This window comes from Aplysia californica, unplaced genomic scaffold (genome assembly GCF_000002075.1).
Source record: "Aplysia californica isolate F4 #8 unplaced genomic scaffold, AplCal3.0 scaffold01176, whole genome shotgun sequence".
Taxonomy (NCBI): Eukaryota; Metazoa; Mollusca; class Gastropoda; order Aplysiida; family Aplysiidae; genus Aplysia; species Aplysia californica.
Window position 1 is genome coordinate 68,692 of NW_004798446.1, and position 13,942 is coordinate 82,633.

Sequence of the window (13,942 nt, forward strand, 5' to 3'; positions counted from 1 at the left end):
TATCCCTAGCCAGCAGTATCACCCGACATGAACCTGATTGAACATGTGTAGGACAACGCCCATTCTTGGGCCTCAAATCCAAGAGATGAATCCCGCTCCTCAGAACAACGCTCAGTTGATTCAAATCCTAACCAACGCTTGGAACGCTATCCTACAACATCAAATTTCCAACATCGTCAACTCTATGAGGCGCAGATGCCGCGCCGTCATTGCTGCAGGCGGTGGTCACACACGATATTAATCCTGCCGAACTTTCAGACATTACCTGAAATGCTTTTGATTTGACCAGTACCAGTGTGCTTTGCTATCATACGTTTCGAAAACCATGATTTAGGATGACTATGTCAATGTAAGATTTCTTGTTGGAAAAATGCACATTTTCTGATTTTTCGAATTTGGACCCTATCACTTCAGGTGGGACTTGAAGCACCAGGTGTGTATTATGTGCATTAAAATACAGGTTTTCAAATTCAGAAATGCTTCTTCTTTTTAGATGTAAAATTTTGTCCCTGTGTCTGCAAAGGTTTATTTTTTATTTAACACTATTCTTTATGTCAAGTTTCTTTCGAAATGAGTATATATCATTCAACTGAATCATGGGAAAAACCAAAAGAAATAGCACTCACCATTGTTCGTAACATCCTTATCCTTGTCAAGGTGAAGCTGAAATGTAAACAAAGAGATTGTAGTGAGGGACGTATGATGGAACTGTACGCACTAGAAACTGCCAAGGATTAATGTAATTACAACAGAATGAAAATCAACACGTCTAAAAGAAAAATAAAGATACTGGGGTGGGGGAACTGATGCCAAAATTTCACACAACTCAAAATCTGTACGAGTTGAAAAATTCCTTAACAAACATAACGTTCAGCTCTGAATGCATATTTCTTTTCTCTGGTTTGCAAAGTATTTTGATCAGACCTGCAAATAGGCAGTTATGGGTGGGGGGGGGGGGGGAGGGGTTTGGGGGAAGAATATCAACTCCCCAACCCCGGCAAATAAAAGCTTTGTTCATTTTTCTCAGTAGTATATACCAAAGTATCAGTACCCAAGCTACAACATTTCATTAACCCTTCACTTCTCTACCAGTCTTTTCTAAACCAACGCCATCTTTACCTCGGACATCAACAGCTGCCGCTTTTGTTTCAGCAAGTCCATCAACTCCTCCATTTCTTGCTCAGACGCCAATTCTGCAGCAGAGCTGATGCTCTTGTCCTCACTAACTGCTTCGGGTACCTTTGGTGGAGCTTTCTTCTTTTTCTTTTTACGATCTGGTGGGGGGCAACAAAGAGGGAAAAAAAATGACAGTACATGCTGGACTGTGCCTTGCTACAGTTACTTTGACAAACTGTAATACAGTCGGGTACGGATAACTCAAACACGTCAGGGATCGACAAATGCGTTCGACACATCCATTATTCGGGTTAACCGATAACGAAAAATTAAAGAGATACCTGAGGAGAAAAAGCAAATTGTACAAGTTAACCCTGATTTGAGTTTTCCATGCTCATGTTATTTGTGACTTATTCTTAACTCTTTTATCTCCAGCAAGCCGCTCCCAGCGGCTCGCATTCACAACCCCAGTACCAGTGAGCCACAGACAGCGGCTCGGGTGCATTCCTTTACGACGACTTCGGCATCAAATTACTTTTAGGAAATTACCAAAAACAGGTATCTTTTATTGGGAGTACATTCATAAGATGAAGAACTATCAAAATAGACTCACCTGTTTTGATTTAATGACCCATTTAGAGATTATTTTCTCATTTTTAGATTTAGTACGAAAGAATGGGCCCGGCATAGTGGGTTTTCTCCCAACGGAGATAACGATTTAAGCTGTATTCTCAACCCTACCATCTCAGCTGACATCCAGGATAGGTATCACAGAAGAAAGTACTTTTGGGATCTCCAGCAAAGCAAAATGAAATCTTTGAACTTTACTTTGCCAGACCTAAGCTAAATGACTCTGACAGCTTACAATCTTACAATGCATATTCAAGAGGTTCAATTGTTATGATAAAACATCAATTTTTTCCACTACTTCATCTCTAGACAAAACAGTATCCAGGACACACTGGACTAGATCTAGATCTAGTACCTACAAAATATGTTGAAAAGGAGTCTGAACAGGCTAAAGTCTTCAATTTTCTTAATGCTAAAATGAAATTATCCCTTGAAAACACATTCAGTACCAGCATATGCACAAAGTCAAATCTTAGCACTGTTTCAAATCATTTCATTTGAGGAATTTCTGTTTCCATGAAAAAATCTTTGTAAGTAACTGCTATTGTTTTAACTACAAACTAAAACTATTTCTTAAGATTTTCACAACTCGGCTGTATTTCACTGGAGATTTTATTGTCTTCCACATTTGCCATTCTGTGCAGAACAGAAGAGAGCAGTACACTCACCAGCACTGGTTACCTCCTTGGGCTGCTCTGACACCTTCCACATCCGAAATGTGGAATCGAAACCACCTGTCATAATGAGGTCAGGGTCAAGGTTACTCCACAGAACTGTCAGCAGTCTTCCTGGATGCTGGTTGTAACATGCCAGAACAGCGGAGGTCCTCACATCCCACACCTTCATGCCAAAAAGAAAAAAAACACTGTAGTTGCCTATGAAAACAAAAACCTACACAAAGTAAAGCACTCCCTCAAGTATGTTTAAAGAGAGCTCCAAATGGGTAAAAGTCAAGTTGACCCCCCCGCCCCTCCCCTTCCCTTTCCCTTTTCATTAAAAAAGAGAAGACATTTATTTGTTTTAGTATAGGTTTTACGGCGCTCGCAACTGCATAAGGTCATATGAGCGCCAGAAGATTAGAGGTGTTACAATATAAAAAAGAAGAAGGGGAGATAAGGACGATAGATGTTTGATAGGAAAGAAGAAGCAAACCACACCAGAGCACCCGCCAGCCACCCACAGAGAAGACATTTATGACAAAATGAATAAATGAACAAATAAAATCCTCTCAAGCCTAAACAAGAACACAAAGTTAAAACAACAACAACAACAACAACCACCACCTGCACAAAAGAGACTGAGACTTACCACGGCCACGTTGTCGTACCCCACAGTGACCATCCGGCCGTCGTGGTGCGGGCTCCAACACAGGTCCGTGGTGCGCTGGTGGTGGCCTTGTAGCTGGCGGTAAGCCTGGACCTCACGAAGGGGGCTTGAGGAGCCTGAGGCGGTACCCACTGAGGATGGGAAGATAAGATAAGATGAGATAAGATAAAAATGAGATGAGATAAGATGAGATGAGATAAGATAAAATAAGATAAATCTTCATTGTCCAGATACGGGCAGATAGGTTTGGTGTTTCTCCACACACACACACACTCACACATATATATATATATATATACAAACAAACACGCGCGCCCATAGATACACACACATATACACCCACATCCACATGTGAGCACACCCATACACACACTCTCTCTCTATTTACACAACATCCCTTCCACACACATCTGTGCATATACACACATAATACGCTTGCACTCACAAACAGACCAACAGTCACACACAAAATATAAATGAACAATAATACTGTTAACAATAAAAGTGTTTTAAACTAGATACATAGTCAGTATTTTGATAGAAACTCAAGGAGGCTTGGTCAAAGACAGGGGTCCCTACACTGAAAATGTTTCCATGTAAAACAAAAATGTCTATATCTATATGGCTTTTTTTATTTCATAAATACGTTTTATGCAACTGGCTATTTCTTTCACACAATAGACCAAAAAAAAAATCCCCCTAAGGCACCATGTTTCACATAACACGAACTTTCATCAGCAATGAACCCCATCCTTTGCATTGCAGAATATTTACCGCTTACATTATAATTATCAGTATGTGCTTTTGATTCAATTTAAGCTTATACAAAGAGCTCTTCAATTCATACCAAATCTCTGTTGTGGTCATTTTCAATTATTAGTCACACCTTGCAAAACAAATAATCTTACAAATGGAATAGTAACAGAAAGGGTATGCAAACAGCACAGTTGATATTATGCTGAACTACGGTGCATTTGATCCCGATTCAAATTTTCAATGGAATGCTCCTGAGCTTAAAAAAGCTCTGTCCTATCTGACATGGCCATTTAATAGGAAGGAACCACCTCTTGAACATTTTTTATGGTATTCATGGGGGGGAAACGGTGTTGAACCAATACCATACTCACAGAAGACTTGCGACAAATCTACCACTGTGACACACGAGTCGTTGCCGGCAAAAGCCACCAGGCTGTGACAGGGGGACAGGTGGGGGGACTCGCCCGTGGTCTGTGGATGCCATCGGATGCAGTTGACCAGCTTCTGGTGAAGACTGACCGAGCAGATTCGTTGCAATCGCGGGAAAGAGTAGACCGTCACAGACCTGAAAGTGACCAGTGTTCCAAGTTTCAATATTTAGTTATATATAGTTTTCTTAGTATAATGGTGATGATAGTTCGGGGGAGGGAGAGAGAGAGCGGGAGGCAGGGAGGGAAAGAGAGAGAAAGCGAGAGAGAGAGAGAGAGAGAAAGAGGGCGTGGGGACAGAAATATACAGAGATATTGAGAGAGAGAGAGAGAGAGAGAGAGAGAGAGAGAGAGAGAGAGAGAGAGAGAGAGAGAGAGAGAGAGAGTGAGAGTGTGTGAGAGAGAGTGAGAGAGAGAGAGAGAGAGAGAGAGAGAGAGAGAGAGAGAGAGAGGGAGGGAGAGAGAGAGAGAGAAAGTGGGGACAGAAAAGCTAAAGCTGCCTTTTGTAAAATAAAGAGAAGGAATACAAAGAGATAATACAACTTTGCAAGACAACAACTGCTTGCAAAGATTTTGTAAAGTCAGGCATTCCAAAAGGGGATCAGCTGCAAAGTCAATTGGAACACCTTTGTACTCCTGCACAGCTTCTGGTACAACTTACCCATTGTCACAGCCCACAGCAAACATCGTGAAGTCTGAGTGCCAAGATATCTCACTTCTGTTGATCTTTTCCTTCTGAAAGAGAATAAGAATGAAGGACAAAAATAGCAACAATGCATACACTACAGCTATACTATGTCGAGACATTAGGTCAAAAGCATGAATTGACGCAAGGCAAAACATGTAAACACCAGCTCAAAAAGAGGGCCCTGCACTGTAGCAACCAGAAATGCCATGCTATCAATTCAGTTTGTTATGTCATATTATTCACTCTTCTTCAAGTCAATGTAAAACAAATTGCTCAGAATAATTCAGCAAAGCTTTCTTTCTTTTTTTTTCCATTTATTCTACGGTAAAATTTCCCATCACTGTTACAGATACCCCCCTCCCTATCATGACCATGGACTTTCACCTCTTCCCCGTTGACCGCCTGGATGGCCTTCACAAGGTTGACTGCATCCCTCTTGGTCTCTCCATCGCCAATGTAGTGCTGTAGAATTATGCCATCACCCACAGAGTAGACTTCAAAGTCATGACCACCTGTTGAAAGAGAGAAAGGACAAAGGGACTACTGAAATTGCTGCAGTTGTTAGGTACTATATCTAAAGTCATGCCAATTAATTTTTTTAATCATAAAAATAAAAAGTATTAGACTAAGACTAGTTTTGTATGTTTTATTAGATTTAGTGTAAATGTAACTTTACTATGTCAAAAAAACTCATAGGTAATTCTGAGAGATGTGGTGGAGCTTTGGAATACCCCCAAAACGCTAGTATTCAGCACAAGAGATTGGTGAAAGATTCCCAGTAGTCGTTGAATTAACTCTTTATCTCCGTAGGGGATAAACCCACTATGCCGAAGCCCCTTTTCGGTACTAAATCTAAAAATGTCGAAAGCGTCACTAAGTTGATCTTTAAATCAAAACAAGTGAATGTATTTCGATAGTTCTTCATTTAATAAATGAACTACCGGTAAAAGAGACCTGTTTTCAGCAATTACCGAAAAGTAATTTTAAGTCGAAGTAGTCATAAAGGAATGTGCCCAAGGCGCCGTCAGTGGCTCACCGGCACAGCAGTTCTGACCGCGAGCCGCTGGGAGCGGCTTGCCGGAGATAAAGAGTTGAGGCTACAATATGCACACTTTAATTCAGTTGGTTTTTTTGGGAGGGTTGCCCTTTTCTTTAAAAAGGCAAACCAAATAACATAATCAATCCTTACACATGAGTAGTGAGAAATGTGAAAAAATACCAAAACAAAACAACAACAAAACAATATAAAACAAGTGTTATATCTCTAGCGGGTGGTTGGAGGGAGCCACTAGTCAGTCCTACTTCTTTATTCTCCACCCTGTTGTGTCTGTTTATCAGTCTTGTTCTTTTCTGTGACCATTGCAATGCTTTGTGTTTCTCTTAACTTAAAAAACATTACCTCTCCCTCTCCCTTAAATGAAACCTTGATTTCAACAAGATGTACTGACCTTTGCCAGCCTCAAGCGGGGGTGCCCAGCAAACAACGTATACAATCTTGTTGTGGAAAGTGCCTGACATTGAAGGATATCTGTTGAATCAAATCAAAATTGTAGAAATAACGGTAATAACTATAACAAGATATATAAGAATTAAAATAATTATGAAAAATATTAATAACACTAATAATCACGATAATTGTTTCAATAAAGTCATAAAGAACTACACAATAACATAACAGCAACAATGATAATGATATGAAAAATCAATGATAATCACAATGATAAGAAGGGGACATGATAATAATATCACTGCTGATGAAGAAAATAGTGATACTAATAACAATAACAACAACAACAATTCAGAAAGGAACCTTTAACTTTTTAGGAAAAAAGAAAAAAAATGCGACGATTGATTCTTTTCCTTTACCCCATTAATATGGGGAAAAAAATGGCTTTCAATACCGTTTGGGGCCAAATCCAGATCAAGACGGATAAAGAGCAAAAGATGTTTTTAATGAGAGTAATGTATTTAGTAAGGAAAAAAAAATCTTTGCTTTTACCATTTTGCTGTGACTTACTTGGAAGACAAGAGGTTGTAGACTCCGACTCTGCCATCTTCTGTCCCATAAGCGAGGAGACCTTCTCTTTGTGGGTGCCAGCTCACCTTGACAAAGAGAGAGAGAGAGAGAGAGAGAAAACAGAAACTTTTTGTGAGGTGTGTTAATAAAGTCAGTAACTTCTCACAATCAGTGAATGGGGATATCTGTCATGAAATGATGACACAGAGGTCAAATTTGTAGATTTTCGACAAATGCCATTTTCTTCAAGTTTAACGTGTCTTTCGCCATTTTATACAATAAATTGTACAAACTCAACCTATAAATTTGACGTATCTATGTCCATAGAGCTAAAATCCAAGAAGCGACTCATTTTGTCAGCACGTTTCATTGATCCTGAATGTCCACATCAACAAAATATAGAGATTTAGACTATGAAGGAGAAAGGTCGCTCCCTGCCCATCAGGGTCCACAGGAGAAATATCCCAGGAAAAAGAATATGAATTCTAAAGTAAATGAATTCTCAAAGTAAGAATCGAACTCGTATTCTTACAAATCAAGATAAAGCAGAAAGGACTGGCCACAATTTTGGACTCATCTTCGATTCCAACATGTGAGTACTGATCCATATTGTAGATTACAATTGAACGTACTCAAATCACACCAGAGCACACTACAGAAGGTTCAGAAAGGGATGCTGTATGCAGACTGGAAGGCTATGATCAGGGAGAGCAGCCTGGAAAGAGTGGCCTGGATCTTCTGCCCGGGCCATGCAGGGGTAACCGCCAACGAGAGAACAGACAAGCTGACTGGAGAAGCAAAAGTGGGAGGGAATTTGACACTGGACCCACCAACCGTCCTAACCGCTGTAAGGGAAAATTTGAGGAAGAATGGGGCACAGGGGTTCCCACACCCTAGGTAGACTGAAGGAGAAGGGGACCCAAAGAGGAGAAGAGAAACACAGCCACCTATGCCGACCAGTCCAACGGATCTCCAACCAGATTATGGTGGAGACTGTAAGCAGACAGACTCTGGGATGGATCCTGAAGAAGGGGGGACGGGGCAGAGATGGACATGTTCCGACCGTAGTGAGCCCAACACTGTGGACAAGGTATGACAAGGTGTGACAGAGTTTCGAGGCAGTCCCCTGTAGCATAAACTTGACAAAATGAAATGGACTCACTGTGGTTATCTTTGACTTCATTCCGTAGTAATGAGTGGAAATGTCGAAAGGGTTCGTCCTCTTCCCCTGATTCCACACTCTGATCATGTTGTCCCCTGCACCGATTGCCACACAGCCTGAGGAAATGACGGACAGGTGACATTACATTATTCATCTCTTTTAACTTCACGTGTACATAGTTTTTAAAAGTTTTAGTAAGAGTTTTACGGCACTCACAACACAATAAGGTCATATAAGTGCCGAAGATTAGAGGTGTTACAACAGAGTAAAAAAACATTAAAAAGAAAGAGGAGAGATAAAGACAATAGTTGTTTGATAGGAAAGAAGGAGCAAACCACACCAGAGCACCCGCCAACCTCCCACGTACATGGTTTGATGGACAGGTGACATTACATTCATCTATTTTAACTATAAGTGCACATAGTTTGACGGACAGGCGACATTTCATTGATCTATTTTAACTACATGTGTACATAGTTTAATATATTCTGTGTACAGTTGAAATTGTCTGAGATTGACATCGACCATTGAGGAGAAACATAGTCATCTTTGACAGGTGAAAGTCTCATACAGTGTCATTATAATGTACCAAAAAAAAAGGACGCAAGGGAGGAAAAAGGAAGTGGCCGTTTGTACAGGTGATTGTCTTATATAGGCAGCTGTTAGAGTAGATTTGACGGTAGTTTAATGTAGTCAAACATTTTCTGTGCACTTTCGTGTTTCACAGGAGTATAGTTACAGATTTGCAGAAAAGAGAGAGAGACAAGCACTGTTAAAATAGTCTGATATCTACATTTAACCTATTCTGTGTACATTTGATTGGGTTGAAGTTTCCTGCCACGGCAATCAGAAATAAAAGAGAGGCAGTAAAGTAATTATCTTTTGTTCATGTGTCACATATTGTTTGTTTAAGATGAAATTGACCTCTGCAACCTTGTGTGTGTGTGTGTGTGTGTGTGTGTGTGTGTGTGTGTGTGTGTGTGTGTGTGTGTGTGTGTGTGTGTGTGTGGGTGGGTGTGGGTGTGGGTGTGGGTGTGGGTGGGTGGGTGTGTGTAGGTGTGTGTATAGTGATTAAGTATGTATATCCACATTTTGTTCTATAAATATATGCGTTTTGTCTTTTTCAATGTCAGAGAATGTGTTTGTATGCATGAATGGTGGTGTCTCAATGAAAAATAGTTCTTTAGATTTAAAAGCCTGTACGTACACTCAAGATACAGTAAGAAAAAACAACAACCAAGTAATTATAAATACAATGTACATAACACAGAAACATACTGCCATTATAAGAAAATCCTGCATACACCACTTTACGACACAAAAGCACGACAGACAGAAACCACAAATGAAGATAAAGGAAGAATGTACCAGCTGCATCCTCTGGCCACCTGTGACTGAAGGGTACAATACTGTGCATAGCTGGGTCGGTTAAAATAGAACAAACAAACAAAAAAAACAACAACAAGACAAACAGTCTCAACCCAAAAGACGATATCACAGAATAAATCACAGCCCTGTCTGTAAAAAAGAAACACAAAAATGAATAAAGCATAGATCATCAGTATCCATGGCTGTATGTAACCACAATAAAAGATTTCAATCAAAAAGACATTATATCAGAAGTACCTGGTTCCAAAGGTGACGCTCTTGCACAATACACGTATCCCCCAAACGATGAGAAGGAACAGACTCCTTTTCTGGCTTTTATGTCCCATATCACCACCTGAAAAATGCAAACAGATAAGTAACTGACGTGTAATAAGACCTTTTGCTTTGCATGCAGGGGACATCAGTTAATAATAATAATAATAATAGATAGCATTTGTATAGCGCATATCCCCGCTCAACAGCAGGCTCTATGCGCTTTACACTATATTATTACCCCAGCAGACCATAGAACACTCCGAAACATTCTCAGCTTCCCGGGAAGCATACAGTGCAAGCAGCTGATTAAGCGCCTAAACACTAACAAACTGACAAGATCTTTCGCTGTCTATAGCCGGGTACCCATTCCCACCTGGGTGAAGTGAGGAAAATTCGTGTAAAGTGCCTTTCCCATGGACACAACGTCGGGTCCCTGACGGGATTCGAACCCACGACCTTACGGTTGCGAGTCCGAGAGCCTAACCACTAGGCCACCGACGCCACAGTTCATATTCTAAACATCTTTCAGTTAGGACGAATTGCACATTTCAAGCAGCAACACCCCCCACCCCCCTTCCCCCTGGACCTCTGCTCATTAACCAAATGAGTTCAACAAATCGTGATTTCTAAAAAAGTAAAAGCAAGCAACATCTATTTCTGAGCCAAACAGCGCCTTACTGTTCTGTCCAGAGAGAAGGACACCACTTTATCTCCATCGGAGCTGAGTGATGCGATGTTGAAGATAAGCCGTGTGTGCTGGGCCATGTCCCTGGCAATAAGACGATCTGGCTCTTGGGATGGCTTCCCTTTCAAGTCCCACAAGAGCAGGTCACCACTGGGGAAAATAAACAAAATAGAAGTCCCTCAAGTAAATCGGGAACATTTGCTTCATAGCAGCAACTTGAAATGATATCTTTAAACTCATCTGTGACAAAACCTGAGTTATTTTACACTTGATGCATGACACTGGCACCAACACAAGCCTCAGGCCAGGAAATAAACAACATTTCTAATCAATATCAATCCATATTACATTCATTTCAAAACAAGTTAATCAAATAAAATTTGATAATAATTTCCCCTTCCTTTCTGTATATGCTCTATTCGAGAGAGAGGTTTGTTTGAGTTTTCGAGAATGAAAGGAAAATGTCTTGCCCCATTAAGTAATTGAGTACCATAGGGTAAAATAATTCTAGGACATGCAAATATCTCAATATAAAAAAACAACAAACAGCACTGCATTAACAAAAACAAAAACCCCCATTAAAGCACCATTACAGTTAGCAAGACAAAAACAACAAACAGGCCAAGTTTAATTATCATGAGCCTATACATTGTAAACAGCTGTGACCCAAAACACAATAAAAGTTTGGTTCTGAGTGATTGGGCAACGGGCAAAGAATCCAAGGACAGTACCTTGTAAGTATTTACGCTCAACGTAACATATCTTCCACATGATGGTGACACATACAGCAAGCAACGCCTACACATTGCCATCATAAGAGTGATAAGAATTTCTATTTCAGGAATTAATACGGTGTCATTCTTAAACCGTTTTTATGCTCAACTTTTAACCTTTCAAGTCAAAAGTTAAGCATGCAAAATCATACCTCTGAACATCTGAGCACGGATGTTCATTCATGTCATTCCAACATCAGAGAGGTTGCACTATCTTCTTCTTGATGCTGTAGTTTTATCTTGTATTGCAAGTCCCCCCCACCCCTTCAAACCTATTGGGAAGACTTTACCATTTGAAATGCTCTTTGAGCATTGATCTCATACAAAATTTGAGATAGAAGCTTACCTCTGGGAACTGAAGACGAGTTCAAAGGGCTGATACTTTGGCCAGTGGAGGGATAGCCATGCTCTGCGGCCCCCAGGCTCTTGAGGGTCATGGCGGTAGGAAGAGTTCTGAGAAATCTTGCGGTACATCAGTTCTTTCCCATTCGATGTGCTCCAGACTTTGATGCACCTCTTATCTGCTGTAGCTATGAGGCTTTCCATGTCAACTAAAATGATGGTAAAACAAGTGCAGCTTAAAATCTGAATTTCCACACGAATATAGGTTAACAGTTGTGTGTCTTCCGACTGGTCTTCACGGGCAGTCCGACACTTCTTAAACTAAAGGTAATTACGAATGAGAGATTTCCAAAAAAAGGAGGACAAGAACCCAAGCTAGTATTACCTTTAAAAAAGAATTGTTATAGAAAAGATATTTCTACATTTCATTACAAGCAAATTGAACGTAAAATGTTTTTTGATTCATAAGGCCAAAACAGTAGCTATTGATAGAATTCACACCTACCTTCATCTCCCCGGAGGGTACACACCCCTTCAGCAGGACACCATCGCATTGAAAGTATTTCCCCTTCATGACCTCTCAACCGTTGCAAAATCTGTGGATTGTCTCTGTCCAGACCCACAATGAGGGCAACACCTGATCGGTAGCTGTTGAAAGAGAAAGAAAGCCACTTATATCCTGCAACAAATCAGGTACAGTTCAGAGTGACACGTTCAAGAAAATGGCTTTCCTTATGTTATAAACCATAATAAACCCAGATAGCATAAAAAAATTGCTCTCATGTAGAGGAAAATGTTTAAAATCAATTTTTGCTTATATTTTCATGTTTGTTTGGAAGAACATTCTAGTCTACTGAATTTCCACCTCATCTCAACAGACACTGACCATGGACTCCCTAGATCTGCCGCTTGAGTGAACAACTGTATGAGATAAAGGACCAATACCTTTTCCAACACTGCTCTATCTTTCTACAATATTATCAAGCCTTCCTCCAAGACTAGACAGCAGGAACACCCTCAGTGAGACAAAACAGTCATCATACACTGCACGTTTTTGTTGGTTCTGTCCTATTAAAAATGGACAGTAAATTTGGAGGTCCTGTCTCTTTAAAATCTTTTACAGAGTTGAAAGAAGCATTATAACACAAAAACTATACCACAGATGACCAACATCACACATCAAAGCCAACTGAAACCAAGAACTTGGGAACAGAAAACAAAAAAATACCAATGTGTACGTATGCACTATATTATATACCCGATAGCCAGTCGAGATGAGGAATGGGGTGACATCTCAAGGCTGTAGATGTACTCTCGTTCAAGACGAAAAGACTGGACAGAGTTACTCTTGATCCTCCACATCACTACCGTACCCTTCTCATCAGATGTCAGAATCAAGTCCAAATTGCTGGCTGACCAAGTCATGCTTGTGATTTTTTCCTGCAAGAACAAATATATAATATATCATGTATTAAAAGTATTTTCAAACAACAGTCAGTCAGTTACAGTGAGTGTTTAGTCAGGTAACAGGGGAAAAAGGTCGCAAAGTCCAAGAACGTCATTTTGAAACCATATATATAGAACAGAATGGCAGTACTGTGAAAATACACTACAGCACAGTAATTTAGAACTTATATTGTGAAACAAAGAGGTCAATATCAAGTGAACCTGTCCAAGTCAGCAACCCATTTTCGAGGAGAAAAGTGGTCATCACAGACAGGTGATCCTCTTCAAAAATGAATTATAATCTTAACAGTATCTTTAAAGTTTGTATATAGAGTTGTATAGGTGATAGTCTTAAACATGTGAGAAAAAGCAGTTTCCTCTCTGTATATATGAAGATGTGAGTCTGTTCAGAGGTAGAGTCTAGATGTTTAGTAAGTTTACAGGTTTTGTTTTAAAATTATTTTGTTTCTTGTGCATGTGGACAAAAAAAAAGCCAAGAGTTAGTATAGGGCAATGGCACTGTTGTTTCTGTTTCCAGCTCGTGCACCACAGCCATAGGTCATGAACCAACAAAATCGTCTAAGTCAAAGCAGTAAATTAGACAGCTAGCTACATATCTACATGAATGATACATGATGATGATGATGTTGATGATGCTCCTTGCCTACAAAACAAATAGACCTAGATCTAAATCTTTTAGCAAGTGGCTATTCTCCGGCATCGCGCCAGTCAATATATCGAAGGCTATTCTCCGGCGTCCTGTATAGTTACACATGTTGCTTCTCCACAGTTTTCCATCTCCCCTGTTGGCACCGTCATTATTCGGACTCGAGTCCGAATAACACTTTTTCATATTTGGACTCAAGTCCGAATAAAAAAATTTCATATTCGGACTCGAGTCCGAATATGAAAAAATGTTATTCAGACAC

At 40.1% G+C, this 13,942-nt stretch overlaps 1 protein-coding gene across 1 annotated transcript in view; it reads right to left on the bottom strand.

Annotated features, from left to right (window-relative positions):
- Positions 1 to 626: 626 nt before the first annotated feature.
- The window catches only part of LOC101847697 (gem-associated protein 5), a gene marked incomplete at its 3' end in the record, with an annotated part of 15,961 nt that continues 2,645 nt past the window's right edge, over positions 627 to 13,942 (bottom strand). Inside the window, 15 exon segments of the mRNA XM_013090205.2 lie at positions 627 to 663; positions 1,120 to 1,274; positions 2,415 to 2,586; positions 3,055 to 3,203; positions 4,200 to 4,393; positions 4,918 to 4,991; positions 5,329 to 5,456; positions 6,393 to 6,472; positions 6,962 to 7,047; positions 8,124 to 8,239; positions 9,750 to 9,846; positions 10,446 to 10,602; positions 11,572 to 11,776; positions 12,073 to 12,215; positions 12,826 to 13,007. Coding sequence (XP_012945659.1) covers positions 627 to 663; positions 1,120 to 1,274; positions 2,415 to 2,586; positions 3,055 to 3,203; positions 4,200 to 4,393; positions 4,918 to 4,991; positions 5,329 to 5,456; positions 6,393 to 6,472; positions 6,962 to 7,047; positions 8,124 to 8,239; positions 9,750 to 9,846; positions 10,446 to 10,602; positions 11,572 to 11,776; positions 12,073 to 12,215; positions 12,826 to 13,007 — 1,975 coding nt within the window.